Source organism: Barbus barbus (assembly GCF_936440315.1).
Source record: "Barbus barbus genome assembly, chromosome: 37".
Taxonomy (NCBI): domain Eukaryota; kingdom Metazoa; phylum Chordata; class Actinopteri; order Cypriniformes; family Cyprinidae; genus Barbus; species Barbus barbus.
In genome coordinates this window covers 12728692-12752817 of record NC_136715.1, presented here as the reverse complement: position 1 = coordinate 12752817, position 24126 = coordinate 12728692, and the positions used below count along the sequence as shown (strand labels likewise).

The following is a 24126-nucleotide window of genomic DNA, read 5'->3' as shown; positions in this document are numbered from 1 at the left end:
ACAACCTCTTAAAATGATGAAAGGTGCACATTACAGTGCCAAGAGAACATTAGAAGCTCAAATTTATTGCATACACACAATATTGTCTTTATAATTGATATGGCATATGCTTACCTTTCACACATACTGTATGTACAATCTGTATATCAAAATCTAATTTATTTTAATTGAATGAACTGCATCTTGCACACTTTATAGCGGTTTAGTTCTGACTGTTGAACGATTATGGGTTTTGAAAAGTCTAATAGCACAGGAAACTTCATTTGCATTTGGTTTGTTCACCGCAACTCCTACTCAAGAGATCACACAAGTCAATTCACTCACACGACAGAGGATGAAGGTCGCATCAACACTGTTGTGCATTCTCTAGTGCTGAGATCTCTATAGTGGATACTCTTTTAATATGGCCTACTGCATATTGTTGGCCAAGAAAATCTATTTATAATTTCAGCATATTTGCACACAGAGTTGAATAAACAGAGTAAAGTAAGTATTTTTAATTTTTCTACAGTCTGGTTAAATGTTTAGAAGATTTTTTTATAGTTTTGTAGAAGAAAGTTTTATTTATTTTACTTTTGCATTTATTTTTAATTGTATTTTTCGTTCTTCATTTGTATTATTTAGTTCATTTTCTGCTATGTTGTGTGTTGTTTTCTAGTCTTGCTTGGATATGTGGCTTTGTTGTTTATTTTATTCTATTTTTTTTTTATTTATTGTATTCTTTATTATGATTATTTTATTTTTTTATTTTTTTCCAGAAGGTATGTGTTGTTTCTTTTTAGTTTAGCTTGTATGTAAAAGGTCAAGAAGCTTACACACACACACACACACACACACACACACGCGCTTTTTGACTATACAGTGTTGTTTCTTCAGTTGTGTTTTCAGGTGGGCTTCTGTGCATAAATCTATCAGACATGGTCATAAAATAAACATGGGTTGTCTAACAAGCAGACCCTGGCGTCGATCTTCTGTTCACAGACTGGAGGACCCCGTCTTGATGTCTGATGAATGTATGGCCACGATTATGCAATTAACTTTCATATACAAACAGCTTTACTCAGCTTTTACTATGTATTTTGTAGTAATTTATCATTAATGTTGTTAAATTACAAATAAATAACACATTCACATCTAGTTTGTGTATAATTAGCCCTCATCTGCGTCTGTTTTACTTTAGCATCAGGAAATCACATGCACATGGCAGTGGCCTTGTGTAACTTTCCACCCCACAGGTCTGATGAACACACTATATTTTTAGGAGACAGACTGAACATCATATCAGAGTAAGTAAAGATTATTCCTAGACAAACGTATGTAAGTGTTCGCTACAGTGAATGCAGGGTTTGTAATGGATTTGCTTCTGTTGCAGAGATGAAGACATGTTGATGGTTTATTCTACAACAACTGGCACAGAGTTTTTCATTCCTCACACCTACGTCTCCAAAGTGCATAATCGGTCAGTCATGTTCAAAAAAATTTTACCAAAGGAAATAAGTGAATGCTAAAGGCATTTTAGCCTTTTTACGCTCATGAGAGAACTGGGTTTCTTCTCTCCCCTTACTCTTTTTCTGTTATTGTATCATATGCAGAGAGTGTTATGTGATGTCATCAGATCATAATTAGGGAGTGAATTTAATCATATCATACCATGTGATCACTGATGATTGAGAGATTTAGGAAATTGTGTAATTATGTCCTTTAATAACTTTTCGGGGGGGTTGTCTATTTGCATAAAGGTGGCTGTTTGATGGGATCACAAGAAGAAATGCAGAACAACTTCTTATGCTGCCTCCAAACTACTCTGGATGTTTTCTAATTCGAGAAAGCCAGTCATGCCCTGGTTAGTCTGCGCCCCAAAAGTAGCTAATTTGTTGATTGCCCTCTTTTCAATTAAAAATGATGTCTATTTCTTAAAGTTACAAGTTAATGTTTTTTTACCTTGAAATATCAGTTTCAAATTCATCCTGATGGTACACTGACTTCTAATTGACCTATGAAAACGAGGCTGTGTGGGATTGATTCACACAATGTACATGTATGTAAGGATAATGAACTACTCGTAACTTTTAAAACTGTTTTATAGAGTGTTTGTCTCAGGGCCAGTTCTAGACATAGGAGGCCCTAGGCAAAATCCCCCCCCCCATACCTAAAAAAAAAAAAGCACTTTAAATAAATATGATTCTGAAGCTTTTTATTTATACGACATTTAATTGAAAATGATGCATATTTTTACTTATACAGTACAAAAGTTTGGACACATTACTATTTTAATGTTTTTGAAAGAAGTCTCTTATGCTCATCAAGCCTGGATTTATTTGATCAAAAATACAGATTGTTTTTTTTAAATAATGGTTTTCTATTTTACTATACTTTAAAATATATTTCTGTGATGCAACGCTGAATTTTCATCAGCCATTACTCCAGTTTTCAGTATCACATGATCCTACAGAAATCATGTCCTGACATTTTATCCTACCCGTCAGATTTTCCTCCTGTGCATGCGCACATCAATATTGCGTCCGGCCCTGTATGGTTTGTCTACTGAAAGTTTTATTTAAAAAAATTTTTTCCACCAGTTGAGCAATCAGTAGGCTTTGTTAAACAACAGTAGGCTACAATCCGAACGCACTGTACTTACATTCCTCACAGCCTCATTTTCATTCAAGTCACAAATTAAATGTCACTACACTGACTCTATAAGGCTTGAACATCTATTTTGGGAGTTTGTTGAGCCAGTATGAAAAAGCTCAGCAACAAATGCACTACAGCCATCCAATGTATTCATCACAGTGAATTCCACTTACTTAACGGCAGGGGGCTCTAAAATATACAAAACCACATACAGTTGCTTTAACCTTAAAAATGCATTGCCTTTGTTGTAGGTTCCTACTCACTTTCCATGCGACAAGATAGAGACAATGTGCACAATGTAAAGCACTACAGAATCCATCAGCTCCACAACGGCTGGTTCTACATCCACCAGAGCCACTACTTCTCCACTCTCACACAGTTGGTGGAGTATTACTCATGTAAGCTCAAATGGCAATGGTGGTGTAAACTCAATATAGTCCTATTCCACCTTCAAAAGACAGTCCATTGCATTTTAATAAGGATAAAAACAACACCTGAATGTTAAAACGGAGAGAAGAAACGCTCAATTTCTTCCATTTACAGGGTCTTCTAATAGCACATACTGTCAGCTGACTGAACCTTGCTTACTTCATGACTCCAACAGAGCTGTAATGCATAGACCGTCACCAATATCAATCCAGAGGTCCAATCTTAACTGGAGAGATTTGTCCAGGTATGTTCAGTTTTTATTTTTGGATCACACTTTCCAGTCTACTAGAATTTAGCAGGATGCTTTGTTTAGTTGTTCTATAAAATAACTTCTTTGTTTATCGTCAGGTCAATGATTCAAAGGCAGGTAAAGGGAACCGACCAGGAGAGTCTGGTCAGTGAAGGACTAAGAGAGACTATGAAAGCATATTTTTATGTCACAGAGGAGTCAGATTGGACTGAGTGACATCCAGCACAGACTTGTAAGACTGATGAAGTTAAGTTGAAGATGTTTTGGGTATTTATGGCATTGATGGGTATTAATGATGTTTTGTTAATTATTTAATGATTGTTTTTGTATCTTTCAGTTTTTTTCAGTTTTTATAGTTATGTTTTGTGTCTGTCATAGTGTATAGGATGCATTACCTTGGGAAACTACAGAATAAGTTGGTCAGTAGGACCCAACAGAAAACAAATTAACGATATAAACAAAGTAACAAAATGTAACATAATTTTGCAACATAACATAATTATGTAAATAAAATTGTGGGGAATAAATTGTGCTAGAAAAAATGTTTAAATGCATTTCAATACATGTTGGTCAATACATGTATGGCAAGCCGTTTTGACTTTTATTCATTCTCAGGATATGAATTCTTGATATCGGCAATTCAATTTTTACTAGTAACAATGTTCATTCTTGATATCAACAATTCAATTTTAACGAGTGATGGTTAATTTCTGATATCAACAATAAAATTGTTACTAGTAGAAACCTAATTCCTAGATTTCAAGAATAGACATTTTTGCTAGTAAGAATTGTATTTCTGATGTGAAATTGGAATTTCAACTAGTACGAAATTAATTATTGATATCAACAATTGATTTTGAAAAGCAGCCTATGGTGACATTTAACTAGTGAAAATACAATTACAGATCAACTATTAGCATTTTAACTAGTGAAAATTTAATTGTTGATATCAAGAATTCATATCATGTGAAGGAATAAAAGTCAAAACGGCTTGCCATAATACATGCTGATTTTGATTGAAACGTTTCCTAGCCTATGAGTGTCTTTTCAGCTGTCTGCAACGTATTTATTAAAAAAGCTGGTTTTATATAAAAAAAAACAGCTATATACATATTTTTAATATGTATATTTACGTTTCATTTTAATATTGTATTTTTTATTCAAATAAAATACAGATTTAGCAACGTCTCTTACAGTAAATGCATTTGAGCTCGCAGCGCATGGCGTTGTTTAAATATCGTCCACACGAGGGCGCTCAACACACACCAGTGACCGTCGAGAGCAGAACGAGTCTAACTTCCTGTTTGGAGCAGTTCAGGAAGACGAAGTAATGGCGACGTTACTGGGGCCCGAGTCCCCTTGGATGGGAGGAAAGAAACGGACTCGAAACAGAAATATTCTCAGCAGAATACGGCAGAGTCAGATCACGGGCCGGGGCTTCAGCAGAGGGACGCAGGTAAACGGGAGAGTTTGTGCTGCTGACAGGGATCCGCGGTTATGGTCTGAACCGTCGATCAACCTGCTTTAAGTTAAGAAACCAAATAAATCGGACGGATGTGACGCTTAACTTTAATCTCGAAGTAGTTTAAATCATCTTTTAATGCATGTGAAGTCAAGCGCTAAATATAGTTTAAAAATAAACCACGTAAACGGAGAAGGACAACTGACCGTTAACTAATTAGCTTGCTCTTGGCTTTGACTGTCCGATAAATAACGTTCAAATATAATCCAATTAAAGGCTCCGACACATGGAGTCGTATTATTATGAATGAGTAACCACACACACACACACAGACCTATCTGTAAACATGTTTATAATCGATCAGCTATTTCAAGTAAACACTGGTTGTGTCTCACAGCCTAACGTTAGTGAGCTGCCTACCTAGACAGCATTTTTGACCATTATGGACGCTTTTGGATATCATATAACCAAAAAAAAAAATACTGTCGGCGTAGTCAGTGTGCAAGAGTTTGACAGACTGTCTTTTTATGTATATTGTACGTTTGAGACGTTAAACTTAGAGGCCAGAGATCGTGTTTTATAGGTTTTATTATGCAGTTTTGGTCCGTCACCAGCCAGCCTAAACAACAAATTGTACTAATTTAGTCAGGCAGTGATATTTTGCTGGCTTAGGCCTCGAGTTTAAACAGCTTGAATTATATAAAATGCCCCGTTGAGTTGGACAGGATCTGAGCCTGGGAACGTCACTCAGTTTAAACCACACAGGTTTCACTTTCTCTTCATACACAGAATTTGACGCTTTCTATAGTTAGGTCCTATAAAGAATAATCTTTGCTGTCTAATGTTTCTAGACAGGTGATAGGTTGGTAAATGTTTCCAAATAACCTGTGGTGTTGTACATTTATTTTTAAATTAGCCTATTACTAGTTCCTTACTCCCTTTTCATGTATTTTGAATAAATGAAAAGGTAGAGGACATACTTTAAAGGTGGCTTGTGAGACAATGTTAAAGTTCATACATGCATCTTACAGTTATTTGACTTGTCTCAATACTTTTGACCTTAAACAACACTTTATAAGCATTACCAGAATCAGAATGAGCTTTATTGCCAGGTATGTTTGCACATACGAGGAATTTGTTTTAGTGACACATTTGTTTTAGCTCCACAGTGCGACAGAAGGACAGCGACAGGACACAGATAGTAAAAAACTAAAAATTAAATAATGTACAAATATACAAAAGTGGACAATGTGCCAAATAGCACAAACACAATATACAAAATAGACAATTCAGTATGTAATATTACGTGTAACATTATTACACAAACCTAATGGCAAGTACCAAGGGAGGAAGCTGAGAAGAGGCAACTTGGAATACATTTGCATTTAGTCATTTAGCAGATGCTTTTATCCAAAGCGACTTGCATATGAAGACAATAGAAGCAATCAAAACAACAGCAACAACATGCAAGTGCTGTGACAAGTCTTGGTTAGCCTAATGCAGTACCCGTAGCAAGGTTATTATTTTTTTTTTTTAAGGAACACTCCAATTTTTTTTTATTTGGAAATAGGCTCATTTTACAACTCCAGTTGAGTTTTACCGTTTTTGAATCCATTCAGCCGATCTCCGTGTCTGGCTGCACTTTTATCTTAGCTTAGCATAGATAATCGAATCGGATTAGACCATTAGCATCTCGCTCAAAAAATGACTAAAGAGTTTCAATAATTTTCCTATTTAAAGCTTGAGTCTTCTGTAGTTACATTGTGTACTAAGACTGACAGAAAATGAAAAGTTGCAATTTTCTTTTGATTATTACGCTGGATCGAGAGTATAGTTCCTAGCCATATCGGTCTAGAATATCGCAATTTTCCATTTTCCGTCGTTCTTAGTGCACGATGTAACTACAAAAGAGTCAAGTTTTAAATAGGAAAATTAGCAAAACTCTTTAGTCATTTTTGATGACCAAATGCTAATGGTCTAATCCGATTCAATGATCTATGCTAAACTAAGCTAAAAGTGCTACCGCCAGACCCGGAGATCGTCTGAATGGATTCAAAAACGGTAAAACTCAACTGTTTAACTCTAGGGGAGTTGTAAAATGAGCCTATTTACAAAAAGTGTTCCTTTAAAGAAAACGGATAGAATATAGAAAAAAGAAACCTAGTTGTTTTTTTTTTGTTTTGTTTTAAATAAACAAGTAGATAGAATAGAACACAGAACGCTAATGTTAGTTTTTCAAGAAAAGCCAGCAGTTAGGCCGTGTTCACACTTGGCGTCTTTTTTGACTAGAAAAAGTTGACGAGCGTTTTTTTAATGAAAAACAAAGCTGGCAGCGTCTGTTACAAATAGCAGCTGAGAGCGTCTTTTGTTGTCATAGCAACAGCTGTAACAGTAGCCTAGCGCTGTGTACTGCAGAAATGTCAAGAAAGAGTAAAAAGTTGGCTCTTGCGTTGGCTTTTGAAGTTAACGGGAAAGAAAATGTCGATTCACAACGACGTTTGTGGGTGCACGACATTATACGGGGAAGGAACCAATATTATGATAGAGTTTTGTGCTCATATCATACAGCTCCTTGTGCTCCGAAACTAGTACGAGCAGTCTATCTACCGGCACCTTCTCCATTTTTCTTCTTGTTGTTATGGAAACGACAGATCTCGCTACTCGCTTGTCATTGGTCAGCTGTCAAAAAGGCGCTTGACGTAGGGCGTTTTTTTCAGAAAAGTTTAAATGTTTTCAACTCGAAAAAACGCTCTGAGCTGCAGAAAAAGACGCCGGCGGTGGCGTTTTAAAAAGCGCTCAGGACTTTTTTGAAAACACGGTTTACTCCATAGGATTATAATGTAAAACAGACGCCGGCAGCTTCGAAAAAGACGCCAAGTGTGAACACGGCCTTAGAGAATAAATATGCAATTGATAGAGGGTCAAATGTTTTTTTTTTTGTTTTTGTTTTTTTTTTAATAAAAAGACAGAATAAAATAGAATTAGAATAGAGCGTGCTAGAGTTAGATTAAATACTGATAAAATGAACATTAAATTCTTAACTAACTAAACTAATATTAGATTAGATTAGATTCAACTTTATTGTCATTGTACATGTAAGGTACAGGGCAATGAAATGCAGTTAGCATCTAACCAGAAGTGCAATAAGCAGAGGTACAGAATATACAGTGCCTACAATGTTACATATGTACAGAAATATACAGATAAGGCAGTACTATGGACATATTTTACAAATTTTTAAATACTATCAGTATGATATACAGATGGGTGATATGAACATAATATACAGATGGATTGTGCAGTAAATGTATGTACACTATGAGCAAAAACTATGAACATAATTACAAATGGATATGAATAAGCTATACATTAAGATATATAAACACTAATGCAATGAACATTGAAAGTGCTTCGAAAATAAAAATGTCTAGTACATAGTACTCAGTGTGTAGATGGATTTTTTTATTTTTTTTATTTTTTTAACCGATTTAGTGATGAGGAGGGGTGGAGAGTTTGTAGTGGTGTGTGAGGGGGTATCATCGGGCAGAGTTCAGTAGGGAGACAGCTGTAGGGAAAAAGCTGTTCCTGAGTCTGCAGGTCTTTGTTCGGAGGCTCCTGAAGCGCCTCCCAGAGGGCAGAAAGTTAAACAGTCTATGGTCAGGGTGAGAGGAGTCCGTAAGAATGCCTTAAGAATGTCCTTAAGAATAACCTGTGTGCCAGGATGTAGAGCTTTCACAAAATTAAATGCAAAGGTTATAGCTTGTATTTACATGTCTTTTGCATTTGATTGTTAGTGTTGTGTTTGTGTTCTCCAAAATAATGCACATGTAAGTTCATTGTAATAGCATTTCATTATTGCCATTAGTTGTCAAATATGCAAATGCATTTTTTTTTACTTGGTTTGCATGGCAGCGTATTCAACCGATTGATGCTATTAATAACTAGTTTTAGTTTTAAGTTAAATTATAGATTTATTAGTACTGATAATTAACTGATATTTAACTGTCTAGTTGTAATTGTAATCCTAAAAGAATTGTATATATTACAAATTAACGTGTGTGTGTGCATATGTATGTGTGTGTTTATATGTCTCTATTGTCTTCAATTTCACATTTGAGTATGTATGAATGAATGTGTATTAAAATAGAGATATACATTTGGGCAAAAAAGTAATTAGTCAGCCACCAATTGTGCAAGTTCTCCCACTTAAAAAGATGAGAGAGGCCTGTAATTTTCATCATAGGTACACTTCAACTATGAGAGACAGAATGGGGGGAAAGAATCCAGGAAATCACATTGTAGGATTTTTCATGAATTAATTGGTAAATTCCTCTGTAAAATAAGTATTTTTAAGTCGCCTACAAACAAGCACGATTTCTGGCTCTCACAGACCTGTAACTTCTTCTTTAAAAGGCTCCTCTGTCCTCCACTCGTTACCTGTATTAATGGCACCTGTTTGAACTCGTTATCAGTATAAAAGACACCTCAAACAGTCACACTCCAAACTCCACTATGGCCAAGACCAAAGAGCTGTCGAAGGACACCAGAAACAAAATTGTAGACCTGCACCAGGCTGGCATGACTGAATCTGCAATAGGCAAGCAGCTTGGTGTGAAGAAATCAACTGTGGGAGCAATTATTAGAAAATGGAAGACATACAAGACCACTGATAATCTCCATCAATCTGGGGCTCCACGCAAGATCTCACACCGTGGGGTCAAAATGATCACAAGAACGGTGAGCAAAAATCCCAGAACCACACGGGGGGACCTAGTGAATGACCTGCAGAGAACTGGGACCAAAGTAACAAAGGCTACCATCAGTAACACACTACGCCGCCAGGGACTCAAATCCTGCAGTGCCAGACGTGTCCCCCTGCTTAAGCCAGTACATGTCCGGGCCCGTCTGAAGTTTGCTAGAGAGCATTTGGATGATCCAGAAGAGGATTGGGAGAATGTCATATGGTCAGATGAAACCAAAATAGAACTTTTTGGTAAAATCTCAACTGGTCGTGTTTGGAGGAGAAAGAATGCTGAGTTGCATCCAAAGAACACCATACCTACTGTGAAGCATGGGGGTGGAAACATCATGCTTTGGGGCTGTTTTTCTGCAAAGGGACCAGGACGACTCATCCGTGTAAAGGAAAGAATGAATGGGGCCATGTATCGTGAGATCTTGAGTGAAAACCTCCTTCCATCAGCAAGGGCATTGAAGATGAAACGTGGCTGGGTCTTTCAACATGACAATGATCCCAAACACACCGCCCGGGCAACGAAGGAGTGGCTTCGTAAGAAGCATTTCAAGGTCCTGGAGTGGCCTAGCCAGTCTCCAGATCTCAACCCCATAGAAAATCTTTGGAGGGAGTTGAAAGTCCGTGTTGCCCAGCGACAGCCCCAAAACATCACTGCTCTAGAGGAGATCTGCATGGAGGAATGGGCCAAAATACCAGCAACAGTGTGTGAAAACCTTGTGAAGACTTACAGAAAACGTTTGACCTCTGTCATTGCCAACAAAGGGTATATAACAAAGTATTGAGATTAACTTTTGTTATTGACCAAATACTTATTTTCCACCATAATTTGCAAATAAATTCTTTAAAAATCAGACAATGTGATTTCCTGGATTCTTTCCACCCATTCTGTCTCTCATAGTTGAAGTGTACCTATGATGAAAATTACAGGCCTCTCTCATCTTTTTAAGTGGGAGAACTTGCACAATTGGTGGCTGACTAAAGAATTTTTTGCCCAACTGTATGTTGAGTGCCATGACAGTGACAAAGCAGCTGTGATGCAGAATTCTTATAGCATTTAAGAACAAAAGCTTAAATTCTAGCACTATTCTTTTGCTGACTTGCAATAACTGGTATTTCTTTAAGGAAAAGCAAATCTATTTAGCATTTATTCTTTGTTTCCAGCTCCCAAAAGCTCTTCTTCAGGAGAGAGATAAGAGGGCAAAATGGCACGGGATTCCAGTCTTACTCCAAGAGCTGTACGAGAGCAGCCACCTAAACAGTGACTTCACCCGTACACACACTGTCCTGAAGGTGTGGTCTCTTTCTCTATTCTCTTCTTTCAGTCTGGTATACTTACTTAGATCTTTCAAACAGGTTTATAGCCTCTTGAAAACTGTATTTCATTATTTACTTAGTTGTGGTGTTCTGATACAGGAACTGTCATCCCTGCTGTCTATGGAGGCCATGTCTTTTGTGACAGAGGACAGAAAGACGGCACAGGAGTCCACCTTTCCCAACACATACACCTTTGACCTGTTTGGAGGTGTAGATGTGAGTGATATAATTCCTAAATGTAAAAAAACAACAATTCAACTTTTGTTTACAAATTGAGTGTGTTTACATGAACCGTCTTAATGCGATTTATGAGATTTTGACAATATTGCGATTAAACTTTACTTAACTCATGTTAACGCAATACTTTGATCTAAATCATGCGATTAAACTCATAATCGCAGCATGCATAATCGTATTAGCATAGCGAGATCTAGCATTTGAATCGAAATATACAGGCAAGTAAACACCTTAATCGCAGTATTGCCGCTCTGACCAAAGTGCGCATGTGCGTGTGATATACATGAATGACGTGACACGCACCTGTAATAATACGCAGATTAGAAACGATGGAGGGGAAGAAAGCCTCGCATTTCTGGAGAAAACGCAACTCGCTGCCACCAGTCTCTGTTCCTTACTCTCATCCAGAAATGGAGAATAGAACATGACGGCAGCGTAAGCAAGCGAATTACCGTCACGTTTCTATGGCTCCAAAGCATGGAATACAACCATACAAAAGTGTTTTGCGTTAGACGTAAATAAACTAAAACAACGGCCTGTTAAAACACACCTGCTCTTTCTGAGTCCATCATTTGTGTTGTGCAGTGGGGTATGTGAATAATGGCATTAAAAAAAATAACTACAATTCAAGAAATAAGAATAATGGAAATTGCATGAAACCGGGAGTGAAGAGCTTTGCTCTTGACATGTAAACATAATGCAATTAAGTCCTTACTCTGATTATTGGAAATAATCACATTATTCGTGCGCATGTGAAAAGAAGAACATTGGCAGACTCACAGAATCTGTAGGTGCAGAATTCTACAGAGAGCGTCAAAGAACAGATTTTTTTTTTTTTTTTACTATATATGTGTGTATATAAATAAACTTAATTTTATTGTGTTATCAATATGATGGTAGTGTTTATAGTGTGCTGCAGATGTTTCAGCCTAGAAAGAGTTCAAAGTCTGTCTGGTTTTGAACGTAGGGGGAAAATGTTTTTTCAATGACATGCAGTAAATAAAATGACCTTTTGATTATCCAATGAATATTTATCAACATAGATGTTAGTTGCAGCCATAGATGAGTTCATTGACTGGTTATTTGTCATCTTAGCTGCTGGTGGAGCTTCTGATGAGACCCACTCTGACTACGCTACAAAAACCCAAGAGTAGGTTGACAAGAAGATTTTATGGAGATTCATGAACAATTATATAATTATTTATTTTAAAATATGAAAATATATTTATATGAATTAAAAAGATCAGTAATTATTTTATCTGCACTCATGTTAGTAACCATTGAAATGTTTTTATAGCTGTCATCAACAGATCAATAAATGAATTTTAATGTTATTTTTAACCGCTTGTAGTGAACGATGACTTGGTGAAGGATTGCCTTAGCGTGCTGTACAATTGCTGCATATGTGTATGTATTCAGTCTTCCTTCTCATTTATAAATTGAACACCACCATGACTAATATCCACATGATCAGTTCATGAGTTCAATAAGTGCACTTGTTTTCCTGCAGACGGAAGGAGTCACAAAAAGCTTGGCATCGAGGGATGATTTTGTGTTATTTCTCTTCACGCTGATGACAAACAAGAAGACCTTTTTGCAAACAGCTACATTAATTGAGGATATTCTTGGAGTCAAAAAGGTCAGTGCTAATATTTTATAGCTGCAACTACAACCTTAATTTCCTTAGATTGTGTTATATAGCTGTTTTTTAATGCCCCTGGATTGATCATGTTGACACTATGGACAGGCTTAAAATCCATTGTGAAGATTACGAATATTCGTCTTATCTCCAAAAAACACCCCACCTAATTATTTAATGGTCATAATCTTGTTGGATATGTAACCACTAATATCTGACGGTGTTTAATGATGGTTCAAAACAGGAAATGATTCAGCTGGAGTGGATCCCAAACTTGTCAGGACTGGTTCAGAGCTTTGACCAGCAGCAGCTCGCCAACTTTTGTCGTATCCTCTCCGTTACCATCTCTGAGCCAGATGTGGGGAACGATGACAAACACACACTCCTGGCTAAAAACGCACAGCAGAAACGCAATACCAACCCCTCACGTGCTGAGGTCAACCAGGGTAGGTGGACTACAAACTGCGACTTTACTTGGAGCTAATGCCACAAAGAACGGTCAAGTGGTTATGGAGGATTTGTGAAGAATAAGGTCATCGCTAAAGGGAAAATACAGCTTTTTGCATTCAGTATACTGCTACTTTCCAGTGTGTGTGTGTATATGTAGAGTATTTCTGGCGGGGATTTATTAATGGGGTTAGTCAAGTCAAGTCTGCTTTATTGTCAATTCTTCCACATGTACAGCACATACATAGAGAATTGAAATTGCGTTACTCTCAGACCCTTGGTGTAAACAGTTAACATTAAACACGTTCAAATACAGATAATACGGTTTAAACATATTGTGGCGGGAGGAGCCAACGACAGACACAGTGGGCGTGGCGTCAAGCCTCGGAGAGGTTTTTATTAAACAATATTTAAAATAAAGTGTCCAAAGGGGGAAAAGTGTCCAAAATAAACGGGGATCTGGTGTCCTCGTCGTGCTGCGGGGCTGTGTAGGAGGGCAGTGTTCAGGAGGGAAGGGTCCAGGTAAGGGGCGGAGTCCGGCGGCCGCACGCGCTCCCGTCTGGAGGTCCCGGGGCGCGGGTGGCGGCGGCTTCTGTGGCGGCTTCGTCCATCTCCTTCATCCCCGGGTGCTCGACGGGATTCCACGGCCCGGCGTCCTTGCCCGACGGCCGTATCGCGGGTGCAGTGTCGGCCGGACTGCGGGTCCGGCCGCTCGCGTCTTTGGCGGCGGCAGGTTATTCCCTCTACGCTCCCTTTCCTGGACCCACGAGGACACCAGCGTGCATGCACGGGGAAGAGACCGGTCTCTCGAGGAGAGGCGCGCTCGGCGTTTAAACGGCGGCGGTGATGAGGCTCCATTCACGTCAGGTGCGCCTCATCACACGCCGCCAGCCCTGCGTGTTCAGCGCCCCTCCTCTCTCACACACCCACTCCCGTCGGGAGCCTGGTGAAGGGCGGCGAATACGGGACGGGGTGGTGATGATGGACAGGGGGGAGGCAGCCGACTCGTCACATTCCCCCCCCCAAGCGACATCCCCGTCCGAGGGTCGCCGCCCACGCAGGAGTGCTACCTTCCTCAACCAGGCTCCAGCGGTCGGAGTGGGCGGGGCAGGGATTCCTCTCCGGGCAACGCTCCCTCTCGCACCGCGCCGGAGCCGGGACAGAGAAAGCGGGTTTTAGTTGACAGCCTCAACCAACCACGGGGTAATGATGACAAATAGACAGAATGTCACTTACCCCATTGGTGGCTGGGAGGCTGTCCCCGTCCTTCCTCCGTCCCCGTACGGGCTCTACGGCTTCTTGCGAGCGAGAGGGGATGACGTCATCAGATGTTGCCCAACTGTGCTGTCTAGGCTCCGCCTGCCCGCATTCTCCACCACTGTGGCGGGAGGAGCCAACGACAGACACAGTGGGCGTGGCGTCAAGCCTCGGAGAGGTTTTTATTAAACAATATTAAAATAAAGTGTCCAAAGGGGAAAAAGTGTCCAAAATAAACGGGGATCTGGTGTCCTCGTCGTGCTGCGGGGCTGTGCAGGAGGGCAGTGTTCAGGAGGGAAGGGTCCAGGGAAGGGGCGGAGTCCGGTGGCCGCACGCGCTCCCCTCTCGGGGCCGGGAGCGAGTGGCGGCGGCGTCTCTTGCGCGGCTTCGTCCATCTCTTCGGTTCCCGGCGCTTCTGGGGGATTCGACGGCCCGGCATCCTGGCCCGTCAGCCGTCTCACGGGTGCGGCAGTCCTGCTCGACGCTCCCTTCCTGGACCCACGAGGACACCAGCGTGCATGCACGGGGAAGAGACCGGTCTCTCGAGGAGAGGCGCGCTCGGCGTTTAAACGGCGGCGGTGATGAGGCTCCATTCACGTCAGGTGCGCCTCATCACACGCCGCCAGCCCTGCGTGTTCAGCGCCCCTCCTCTCTCACACACCCACTCCCGTCGGGAGCCTGGTGAAGGGCGGCGAATACGGGACGGGGTGGTGATGATGGACAGGGGGGAGGCAGCCGACTCGTCACAATATGTACATACAACTCTATAGCTATACAAGTAAGGACATTGTAGAAAAAAAAATAAAGAAATAGATAAAGTGGCATAAGGCGCTTGGCAGATAGTGCAAACCAGTTAAATAAAAACAAAACTGTGCAGATATATTTGTAGTGCAAAAAGAGCTTATCAATCTGAGAACATTGTAGAAAAATAAAAATAAAAAAAGATAGATAAAGTGACATAAGGCATATGGCAGAATAGATGGCGTGCAAACCAGTTAAATAAACCAAAACTGTGCAGATATATGTGTAGTGCAAAAAGAGCTTGCCAGTCTGAGGACATTGTAGAAAAATAAAAAAGATAGATAAAGTGACGTAAGGCACATGGCAGAATAGATGGAGTGCAAACCAGTTAAATAAAACAAAAACTGTGCAGATATGTGTGTAGTGCAAAAAGAAAATTAGGATTAATAGGGCACGAATAATGAGAACATAATGACATTTTTTTCCAGTTACACTTCTGAACATCCCCGGCTTCATTGAGCGTCTCTGTAAATTGGCCACACGGAAGGTGTCCGAGGCAACTGGAACGTCAAACTTTCTGCAGGAACTGGAGGAATGGTACACTTGGCTTGACAACACTCTAGTGCTGGATGCACTCATGCAGATAGCAACTGATGAAGCCGAGCACAGTAGCACAGGTACGACCCCTACATCACTCTGGAAATGAATGTCACAGTCAAGTGTGCACTAGCAGCAACAATAGAAATAAAAATTGGATGAGAGATCATATGCTAATTGAGAAGTTTACTGATTGGTTAGGATTATGCAGTATATAATTTGTTCATTTCACCAAATATTTTTTGCAGTTTTACCACTTGTATACACAAGATGTTCAAATATTTTTGAAAAGTCTTTTACAAAGGCTGCATTTATTTGATCAAATATGCAGTAAAAATTGCAATATTGCAAAATATAAAAATAAATGTTTTCTATTTGAATATATTTTGAAATGTAATTTATTGTCATTTCATTTTCAGCAGCCATTACTCCAGTCTTCAGTTTCACATGATCCTTGAGAAATCATTCCATGAGGATTTATTGCATAAGAAACATTTTATTATTATCAGTGATGAAATCAGTTGTGCAGCTTAATATTTTTTTTATGGAAATGTTAATACGTTTTTGTAGGATTCTATAGGATTTTATAGAATAGAATGTTCCAAACAACAGCATTTATTTGAAACCAATTTTTAGCAACATTTTATAGTCACTTTTGATCAATTTAATGTGTCCTTGCTGAATAAAATTAATTTCTTTATTATTATTTCTTCCTCACAGAATCGTCTGATGAGAGTACATTGGCCACCATCCCTCTGAGGCACCGTTTGCCGCAGTCTATGAAGATCGTTCATGAGATCATGTATAAGGTGGAAGTTCTTTACGTGCTGTGTGTCCTTCTCATGGGCCGACAGCGGAACCAGGTAAGAGCCGTTCTTGTCAGTAAAGGATCTGCTTAGTGCTGATTAAGGTTGTAATTCCCATCCTTATTTATCGTAATCTGTTAGGTGCATAAAATGTTGGCAGAGTTTCGTTTGATTCCTGGACTCAATAACCTTTTCGACAAGCTCATCTGGAGGAAATACACCACCTCGAATCACGTGGTTCATGGACAGAATGAAAACTGTGATTGCAGCCCGGTGAGCTGTGGGATAATGTATTCACTCATTCACTGTGTTCTATATTTCCCATAATTCTCATTGATCATGTTATGCTATTGTTTATTGCACAGGAAATCTCATTTAAAATCCAGTTCTTGAGGCTTCTGCAGAGCTTTAGTGACCACCATGAGTAAGTTAGATTGTCAGCTTTCAGTGGCGTGCCACGTACCTGTAGATTGACAGAACAACACATTTATTCATTTATTCTTTTGTCCTCAGGAATAAGTACCTACTTTTGAATGCTCAGGAGCTGAATGAGTTGAGTACCATCTCCCTAAAGGCAAACATCCCTGAGGTGGAGGCTCTAGTAAACACCGACAGGTAGTATTTAGAATGAAAGGATAATTTACATGCTAATATGCATCATTTCTTTACGATATTACAGTCTGTCTGGTGTGTGGTGTCTTTTAGGAGTTTAGTGTGTGATGGTAAAAAAGGGCTTCTTACGCGGCTCCTCACCGTTATGAAAAGAGAACCGCCAGACTCTTCCTTCAGGTGAGACACTGGGTTCTTAATGATTTGGTTAAATGTGTTTTGAAATGCCACATAAGTTATGGTGACATATGTTCGCTCTGAAGGTTCTGGCAGGCCAGAGCTGTTGAGAGCTTCCTCAGAGGGGCCACCTCGTATGCAGACCAGATGTTTCTGCTGAAGAGAGGCTTGCTGGAGGTAAAGACGTTAATACATGCTTGCGTGTCTTATTGGTCAAAATGTTTTACTTGCGTAGTGGAATTTTCTATCCCTGTATAGTGTCTGCATCGTCTAATTCTGTCTTTGATTTGTAGCACATCCTCTTCTGCATCATCGACAGCGGCTGCAAGTCCAGAGATGTCCTGCAAAGCTACTTTGATTTGCTCGGGGAGCTTATGAAGTTCAACATTGATGCTTTCAAAAGATTCAACAAATATGTCAACACAGAAGAAAAGGTATTGGCAACAGCAAAAAGATGGTCACACATGATTTACGATTTATTGTAGAGGCTGTAGTAATAGAGAAATAAAATCTGTTGATAAACAACCTGTGCTTGACTTATGCAACGTGTCTCCTTCAGTTCCAGGTGTTCCTCACACAGATCAACAGCTCTCTGGTGGACTCCAACATGCTTGTGCGATGTATCGTCCTCTCACTAGATCGCTTTGAGAGCCAGACAGAAGATGTGAAAGGTAAATTCAGCTATTGTTAGCGTACATCCAAAAAGTTTTTTTTTTTTTTTTTTTTGATTCGTTTTATTCGCACATCAAAAGTAAACAAAAAAAACAGCAAAACTGTAACTTTCAAATAAATGCTGTTATTTTGAATTTTCTGTTCATCAAAGAATCGTAAATTAATAAATCCTCTATTTTTCCAAAAAAAATATTAAGCAGCACAAATTAACATTAGAATAAGTTCTGAAGGATCATGTTACACTTCAGCTTTGCTGTCAGGAATAAATGACATTTTCCAAAAACATAATATTGTGTTTATTGCAAGAGGTAAAATGCTGTAAAAATCTGGTTGCTGCCCAAAAGGTATACCTCTACACTAGTTTGACACAGCTGACACCAAGGAAGATTATTATTATTTAGACAAAACTAAAATAAGACATAGTAATAAACAGCAGTATATATCTCCATACTGGTTTTACTAAAACATTATTTCATGTAAAATTCAAAATTTTTAACACTCTCGTTTAAATAGACTTCAGTTCAATTCTCCTCAGTTTCAGTGAATCTGATTCACAAAGCAAATTGTACTTGCCAGGTCAAATAGAGTTTTTACAGCTTAAAGATCTGAGATCAAACAGCTGTTTTCACATTCTCGTACTCACTAGTCTGATTTAGGCTAAAGAAAAGTCTTCAGGACATTTAAGAGTCAAATTTAAAATACATTAAATTCATCACAATATTTTTACTGCAAGTCTATTTAATGTTTTGTCCTGTGTTAATTGTTAGTGTAATGTTGATGTCTCTAAGAAAAATCTGATGAGAAGATGTAAATAGTTTCTCAGGTAACTTGGTGTTTCAAAAACAATCTGATCACTTTCACAGATCTTGTAAATTACTTAATCATATGAGAAGTCGGTTCAGAGCATTAGACAGATTTCTGAAAAACGTTTAGTCCGATCTCTTTTAAAAATGGCAGTGTCTAATTCAGTCTGTGTTTGTGCAGTGGTTGAAGTGCTCTCTGAGTGTTGTCTGCTGTCCTACATGGCTCGAGTGGAGAACAGACTGTCCTTCCTTTTTAGGTTGGTTAACATCATCAACGTGCAAACCCTCACACAGGTAAGACCATAGTGCAGATCTCCTCTCCTTGTTTGTCTCATTTAAATCCTCCATGATAATTATTCCTGTATTTTTCTCCTTTGGTTGCTTTCCCAGGAGAATGTGAGTTGTCTTAACACCAGCCTGGTGATTCTAATGTTGGCCCGGAGGAGAGCCAAGCTCCCGTTTTACCTGAACGCCCTGCGGGAGAAGGAATATGCAGAGAAATATCCCGGCTGCCTACTCAACAACTTCCACAACTTGCTGTGCTTTTGGCAGCACCACTACCTCAACAAGGACAAGGACAGCACCTGCCTGCAGAATGTGAGTTGTTTTTTTGTTTTTGTTTTTTTTATATATTTTATATTCAACTGTATAGAATCCTTCCTTTTAAGTCTGAGGTTCCAAAAAAAAACAACAAAACCCTGAGTTAAGTAAATATTTCAATTATTTAACAACATAATTTGTGTATATATGTATGTATGTATGTATGTATGTGTGGCCAAGTAGGGTGACCCATACTCGGAATTTGTGCTCTGCATTTAACCCATCCAAGTGTACACACAGTAGTGAACACACACCAGGAGCAGTGGGCAGCCTTGCTCAAGGGTCTCACCTCAGTCGTGGTATTGAGGGTGGAGAGAGTGTTGGTTATTCACTCCCCCACCTACAATCCGAGACTTGAACCCACAACCTTCGGGTTATAAGTCCAACTCTTTATCCATTAGGCCACGACTGCCCCTATATATATAACCGACTGTCCTCAGAAACATATTGTTGGCATTTTCATTTAATCTTGCCTGATAAAACAGCGTTTATGAGCCCGGTGCTGCTTTACCAGGGGAACCTCTTTATTTCAGCCGATCTTTAAGCGGCACCTTGTGGCAGAGAATGAATTTGCATTTCTAAAAAGCCTATCTTGTGTTTAAATCAATGCCCAATTGTGCATATCGACCCATGTTTTTATGCAGCAAACACATAGAGTTGTAAATGTGAAAGAAGTTAATGTGCCTTCTAAAAATCTAAACAATTTAGACAGTAATATTTGTTTTAAATTTAATATGATAATTCCTAATGTTTGACTTATCCCTTTTCATAAAAAGGAAATTTAAAGTCTCAAATACCATTTTATAAGATTTTGGTTTTTGTGAACACCTGTATCTGAATTGTAAATCATGTCATTTTTTGGCTTAATATGTTACCATAGATATTGTCCAACCACACTCATACGGTGTTCATTTTACTTGTGTGCAGCTCTTAAATTCTCATAAATTGCCTTAAATTGATAATTAAAAATTCTGCAGATACCCTGTAAATAGTAAAATAAAACTTTCATTGATATTCGTTGATATTTGTGTACTGAAAATGTTTTTGATTCGCGTTTATGGTCTTTTTTTTATTTGGGCTAGTTAAATTAATTTTCGGGCTACCAAAATCTGAAGAGTACTTGCCCAAAGGGCTACCAGGGATTTTGACATTTTGCGAGCCCTGTATATACACACACATACACACAAACACACGCTCACTTATTTCACAGACGAAGGCCTTAAAAGGTCTTAAATTGAAGCAGAGAGTCTTAAAGAGAAACTTCACTCGGCAATAAAAATTGTCACCATTTTCTCACCTTTAAAGGGTTACTCCACCCCAAAATTATTTTTATTTTTTTCACTAATCTCTTACCCCCATGTCGTTCCAAGCCCGTAAAAGCTTTGTTCGTCTTTGGAACACAATGTAAAATATTTTGGATTAAAACCGGGAGGCTTGTGACTGTCCCATTGACTGCCAAACAAGTAACACTGTCAAGGCCCAGAAAAGTATAAAAAAACATTGTCAGAATAGTCCATCTGCCATCAGTGGTTCAACCGTATCCTTATGAAGCTTTGAGGATACTTTTTGTACACAAAGAAATAAAAACGACTTTATTCAAGAATTTGTCGTCTCTATAGTGTAGCGCAATTTTGGAGAATATCCTCTGAACGCGAACTGCGTACGCTGTTCTGTGTCAGCCGCACAGATGATGCTGACACAGAGGAGATGAATTGTTGAATAAAGTCTTTTTTTTTTTTTTTTCTTCTTTGCGTAATATCTTAAATTGTGTTCCAAAGACGAACAAAGCTTTTACGGGTTTGGAACAACATGGGATGGAGTAACCCTTTAAGTTCCAAACCCGTAAGACTTTTCATTCAACTTTGGAACACAAATGAAGAAGGTTTTAATGAACACAGAGATTTATTTTCCTCCATTGACAGTCTACGCATCTATCACTTCAAAAAAGTTCATAAAGAGATCGTAAAACTATTCCATATGTATTGAGCAGTTTAGACCAAATTTTCAGAAGAGACTTGATCGTTTTATATCATGAAATTATTTAATTTAGGCTTTATTTTAATTAATTAAAAAGTAATGGGAGATCTGTTAAAGTTTTGAAGTATTGAACTTCAAATCTTTCTTAATATTCTATTGCTAATATAAGATATTTACATTGAGACAATACTGAAATATTGTTTCCTTCATTTTATAAACTTCATATTATTATTATTATTATTATTATTATTGTAACTCTAAAAAATGAAAATAGAAATGTTACTGTTGTATATCTAATTCTAAGTTATCCTGTATAATGTGATTTATTACCTTTTCATCAAGCTACAATCCCTCTGCAGTTCCTTCACCAACCCCAGTTGGAGAAACACTGCTTTAATATTTAACTATGTTCACTTGTCTTTCAGAGCTCCTGTATTCCCTTCAGTTTCTGGAAAGAGACTGTTTCAGTACTGCTTGGTGAGGACAGGACTTCTCCCTGTTCCATTATCAGCTACATAGATGAGCCTTACATGGAGCTAGAACGGGACTCTCTCGAGGATTGACTCTTGCGGGTGGACTTGGGGAGGGACTTGCACGTTCCACTCCGATGCGGTCCAGAGAGTGTATAGAACAGCCTCCCAGCTCATCCGACTGCATGCTACGACTCAGTGAGCTGTCCATTCTCTACTTGGTGCCCATGTTCCACTTTTTCATCTCCAGGTCAGGGTTGCGACGAAGGACATTCCGCGAAGGATTGCCCGTCCCATCACTCATTGAGAGGGAACACAGTACCCGGACTGCTCAATCCAGAGCCAAACCTCTGACCAGAAACTGTCTTGTTGTGTTTCGGTGGCATTCTTTCGGGGAAATCATTTGGGGCCTTTTATAGAGAAATATACGAAGATGAAAATATTTAAGTTAAATGGATTGGATGGATGCATCCGCGATTGAGGGCGATCGATGATCTGGTGATCTATGAACTGCACAGTCGGCCTTTAAAGAGATTTTCTCTGTGATTTATGCTTAGAAAGGCAAAACAGAAAGTGTTGGATTGATGAAAGGAGGCTTCTTCGATGATTCTTTGCCAAGCTGTCAGGTGGTGAGCGACTCATGCTTAACTGATTGATGTCAAAATCTTTGTACAGTGTAGATGACGGAGAACTGAAAATGAATTTGGACGAGTCTTATTTATTTTCTCAAATCTTTCTTGTAATTTTGCTCTCTTACTACATCATAAACCTGTTTTCTTTTCATATTCCCCATTGCTTCTCTCCTTTTGTTAGGTTTTATCAAGCACACATGAAATAAGAGATCTTGAGTTCATGTATTTTAAATTTTTTTGTATGAATTAGTTTTTAAAAATAGTATTGTCCCTTTTGTTTTATTTCTCACAATGAAACACTTCATATCTTGTGGGCACTGAAGGTGTTGAACTCTGCAGGTTCACTCACACCATGGTCATAAATATCCAGATAGCCTTGACCTCCATGCTGCCATCTGTCATTTGTTCTGTAGCAAACCACTAAATCACAATCTTCTAACTTTACAGGCCTCAGATGTTGACTATCTGTGTTGCACTCAAACACGAGGCTCGGGCGATTGACGGCCGGGAACCTGCGACGGTGCTGCTCTGCTGCGGTCGCTTTGAGCTGGATGTGGTAGCTGAGCTAGACTAGAAGCGCTAAACTAGAAACTTCCAATCAACTACCTCGTTTCATTGGTGTTGTTTTCTAACCCACCCCTATCGGTTGAGCATGCTGCGGCTTTTATTCTGTTGCACCTGAGTTCACTGTGTATGCAGAAGTTCCTCTGTATAAACGACTAAACGTGTTTCACAAGAGTTGCTTCGCTTTTACCTGTGGATGTTTGCCAGTTCTTTCAAGTTCGTTCTTTATATTCGTTGCTTAAACCGTGTCACAGTGCTTTGCGTTGGCAAAACTATTTCATACAATTCATAGCAGTATGAATCCTGCAGTTTTTTTGGTCCCTTCCTTTGACCCCAGGAATGTGTATAGTTGTAATATTAGCAGTAGTGGGAATGTGTGCTTTTTCTGATTTGAATGATTGCTACATCAACACAAAGGATCTGAATGTCTCCATCATCCACAGGCCTTGGTTCATGTGTCGCATGGGTTGGGTTTGGTTTTAAATACCTGCATTTTCTTATGTAGCTCTGTCTGGATGGATTTATTTATAAGTGATAACCATGTCAAGCCCAGTAAACTTGATGCTTTAAATAAAACTGAATTCAATATCTTGCCTCTGACAGTAGTTGGATGATTTGCTTTTTTTATGCTTTTTAAAATCAATTGCTGTTTTTGTGGATATCTATTACAGTCTCAATATCAATCATACATTGCCTAATTTTATTTTATTTTTTTATGTAACTGCAACTCAAAAACAGGTTTCAGTTCGAATATAGGTATGAGGTGAAAGAAAATGGTTTATATGCAGTAAGAACAAAAACCATTTAGAAAATAAAAGTTTGTCAATTATTTTTGTCATTCAAGTTTCATTCTTTTGCATATATGAAATGGTCTAAAGGTCAGTCTAAAGGTCAGTTCTGACCTTTTAGGACATTTAAGACATGAAGCACCATCCTCAAGGAAGGCATTAGTTTCTCGCTAACCGTCCTGTTCTCGAGGAAGAAATGAATGCGTTGCAGTTTGTTAGTAGCGCATTTCCATTATGGTACTAGTAACTGAATATTTGTATCTGTGTG

General features: G+C 38.8%; 2 protein-coding genes across 3 annotated transcripts; both read left to right on the top strand.

Moving 5' to 3' along the window:
• Positions 1–322: 322 nt before the first annotated feature.
• On the top strand, positions 323–4501 carry sla2a (Src like adaptor 2a). Its single transcript, XM_079395846.1, has 8 exons — positions 323–486; positions 877–1013; positions 1181–1286; positions 1373–1459; positions 1740–1843; positions 2886–3032; positions 3178–3307; positions 3412–4501. The coding sequence occupies exons 2-8, from the start codon at positions 935–937 to the stop codon at positions 3527–3529; spliced, it is 771 nt and encodes a 256-aa protein (XP_079251972.1). The 5' UTR covers positions 323–486; positions 877–934; the 3' UTR covers positions 3530–4501.
• Positions 4502–4579: 78 nt separating this feature from the next.
• Positions 4580–23907, top strand: LOC306856919 (short transient receptor potential channel 4-associated protein-like). Of its 2 annotated transcripts, XR_013783046.1 has the most exons (20): positions 4620–4769; positions 10690–10818; positions 10942–11058; positions 12175–12229; positions 12431–12486; positions 12590–12718; positions 12963–13164; positions 15652–15840; positions 16481–16623; positions 16708–16839; positions 16932–16990; positions 17080–17181; positions 17272–17355; positions 17439–17529; positions 17646–17786; positions 17912–18023; positions 19009–19121; positions 19218–19424; positions 21830–22503; positions 22954–23907. XR_013783046.1 is itself a non-coding variant. In XM_079396471.1 (19 exons), exons 1-19 carry the CDS (start codon positions 4644–4646, stop codon positions 21965–21967), a joined length of 2325 nt encoding a protein of 774 aa, XP_079252597.1. In that variant the 5' UTR covers positions 4580–4643; the 3' UTR covers positions 21968–23907. The 2 variants fall into 2 exon arrangements, 1 of the variants encoding a protein (XP_079252597.1); XM_079396471.1 differs by having other exon boundaries at positions 4580–4769; positions 21830–23907.
• Positions 23908–24126: the final 219 nt, after the last annotated feature.

Excerpts from the sequence above, each read along its gene's own strand:
- sla2a (XM_079395846.1), top strand. The coding sequence starts at position 935 with ATGGGTTGTCTAACAAGCAGACCCTGGCGTCGATCTTCTGTTCACAGA. Across the intron at positions 1,014-1,180 it reads CGTCTTGATGTCTGATGAAT|CATCAGGAAATCACATGCAC; the intron begins GTATGGCCACGA and ends GTTTTACTTTAG. Across the intron at positions 1,287-1,372 it reads AGACTGAACATCATATCAGA|AGATGAAGACATGTTGATGG; the intron begins GTAAGTAAAGAT and ends CTTCTGTTGCAG.
- LOC306856919 (XM_079396471.1), top strand. The coding sequence starts at position 4,644 with ATGGCGACGTTACTGGGGCCCGAGTCCCCTTGGATGGGAGGAAAGAAA. Across the intron at positions 10,819-10,941 it reads GTACACACACTGTCCTGAAG|GAACTGTCATCCCTGCTGTC; the intron begins GTGTGGTCTCTT and ends GTTCTGATACAG. Across the intron at positions 18,024-19,008 it reads CCAGACAGAAGATGTGAAAG|TGGTTGAAGTGCTCTCTGAG; the intron begins GTAAATTCAGCT and ends GTGTTTGTGCAG.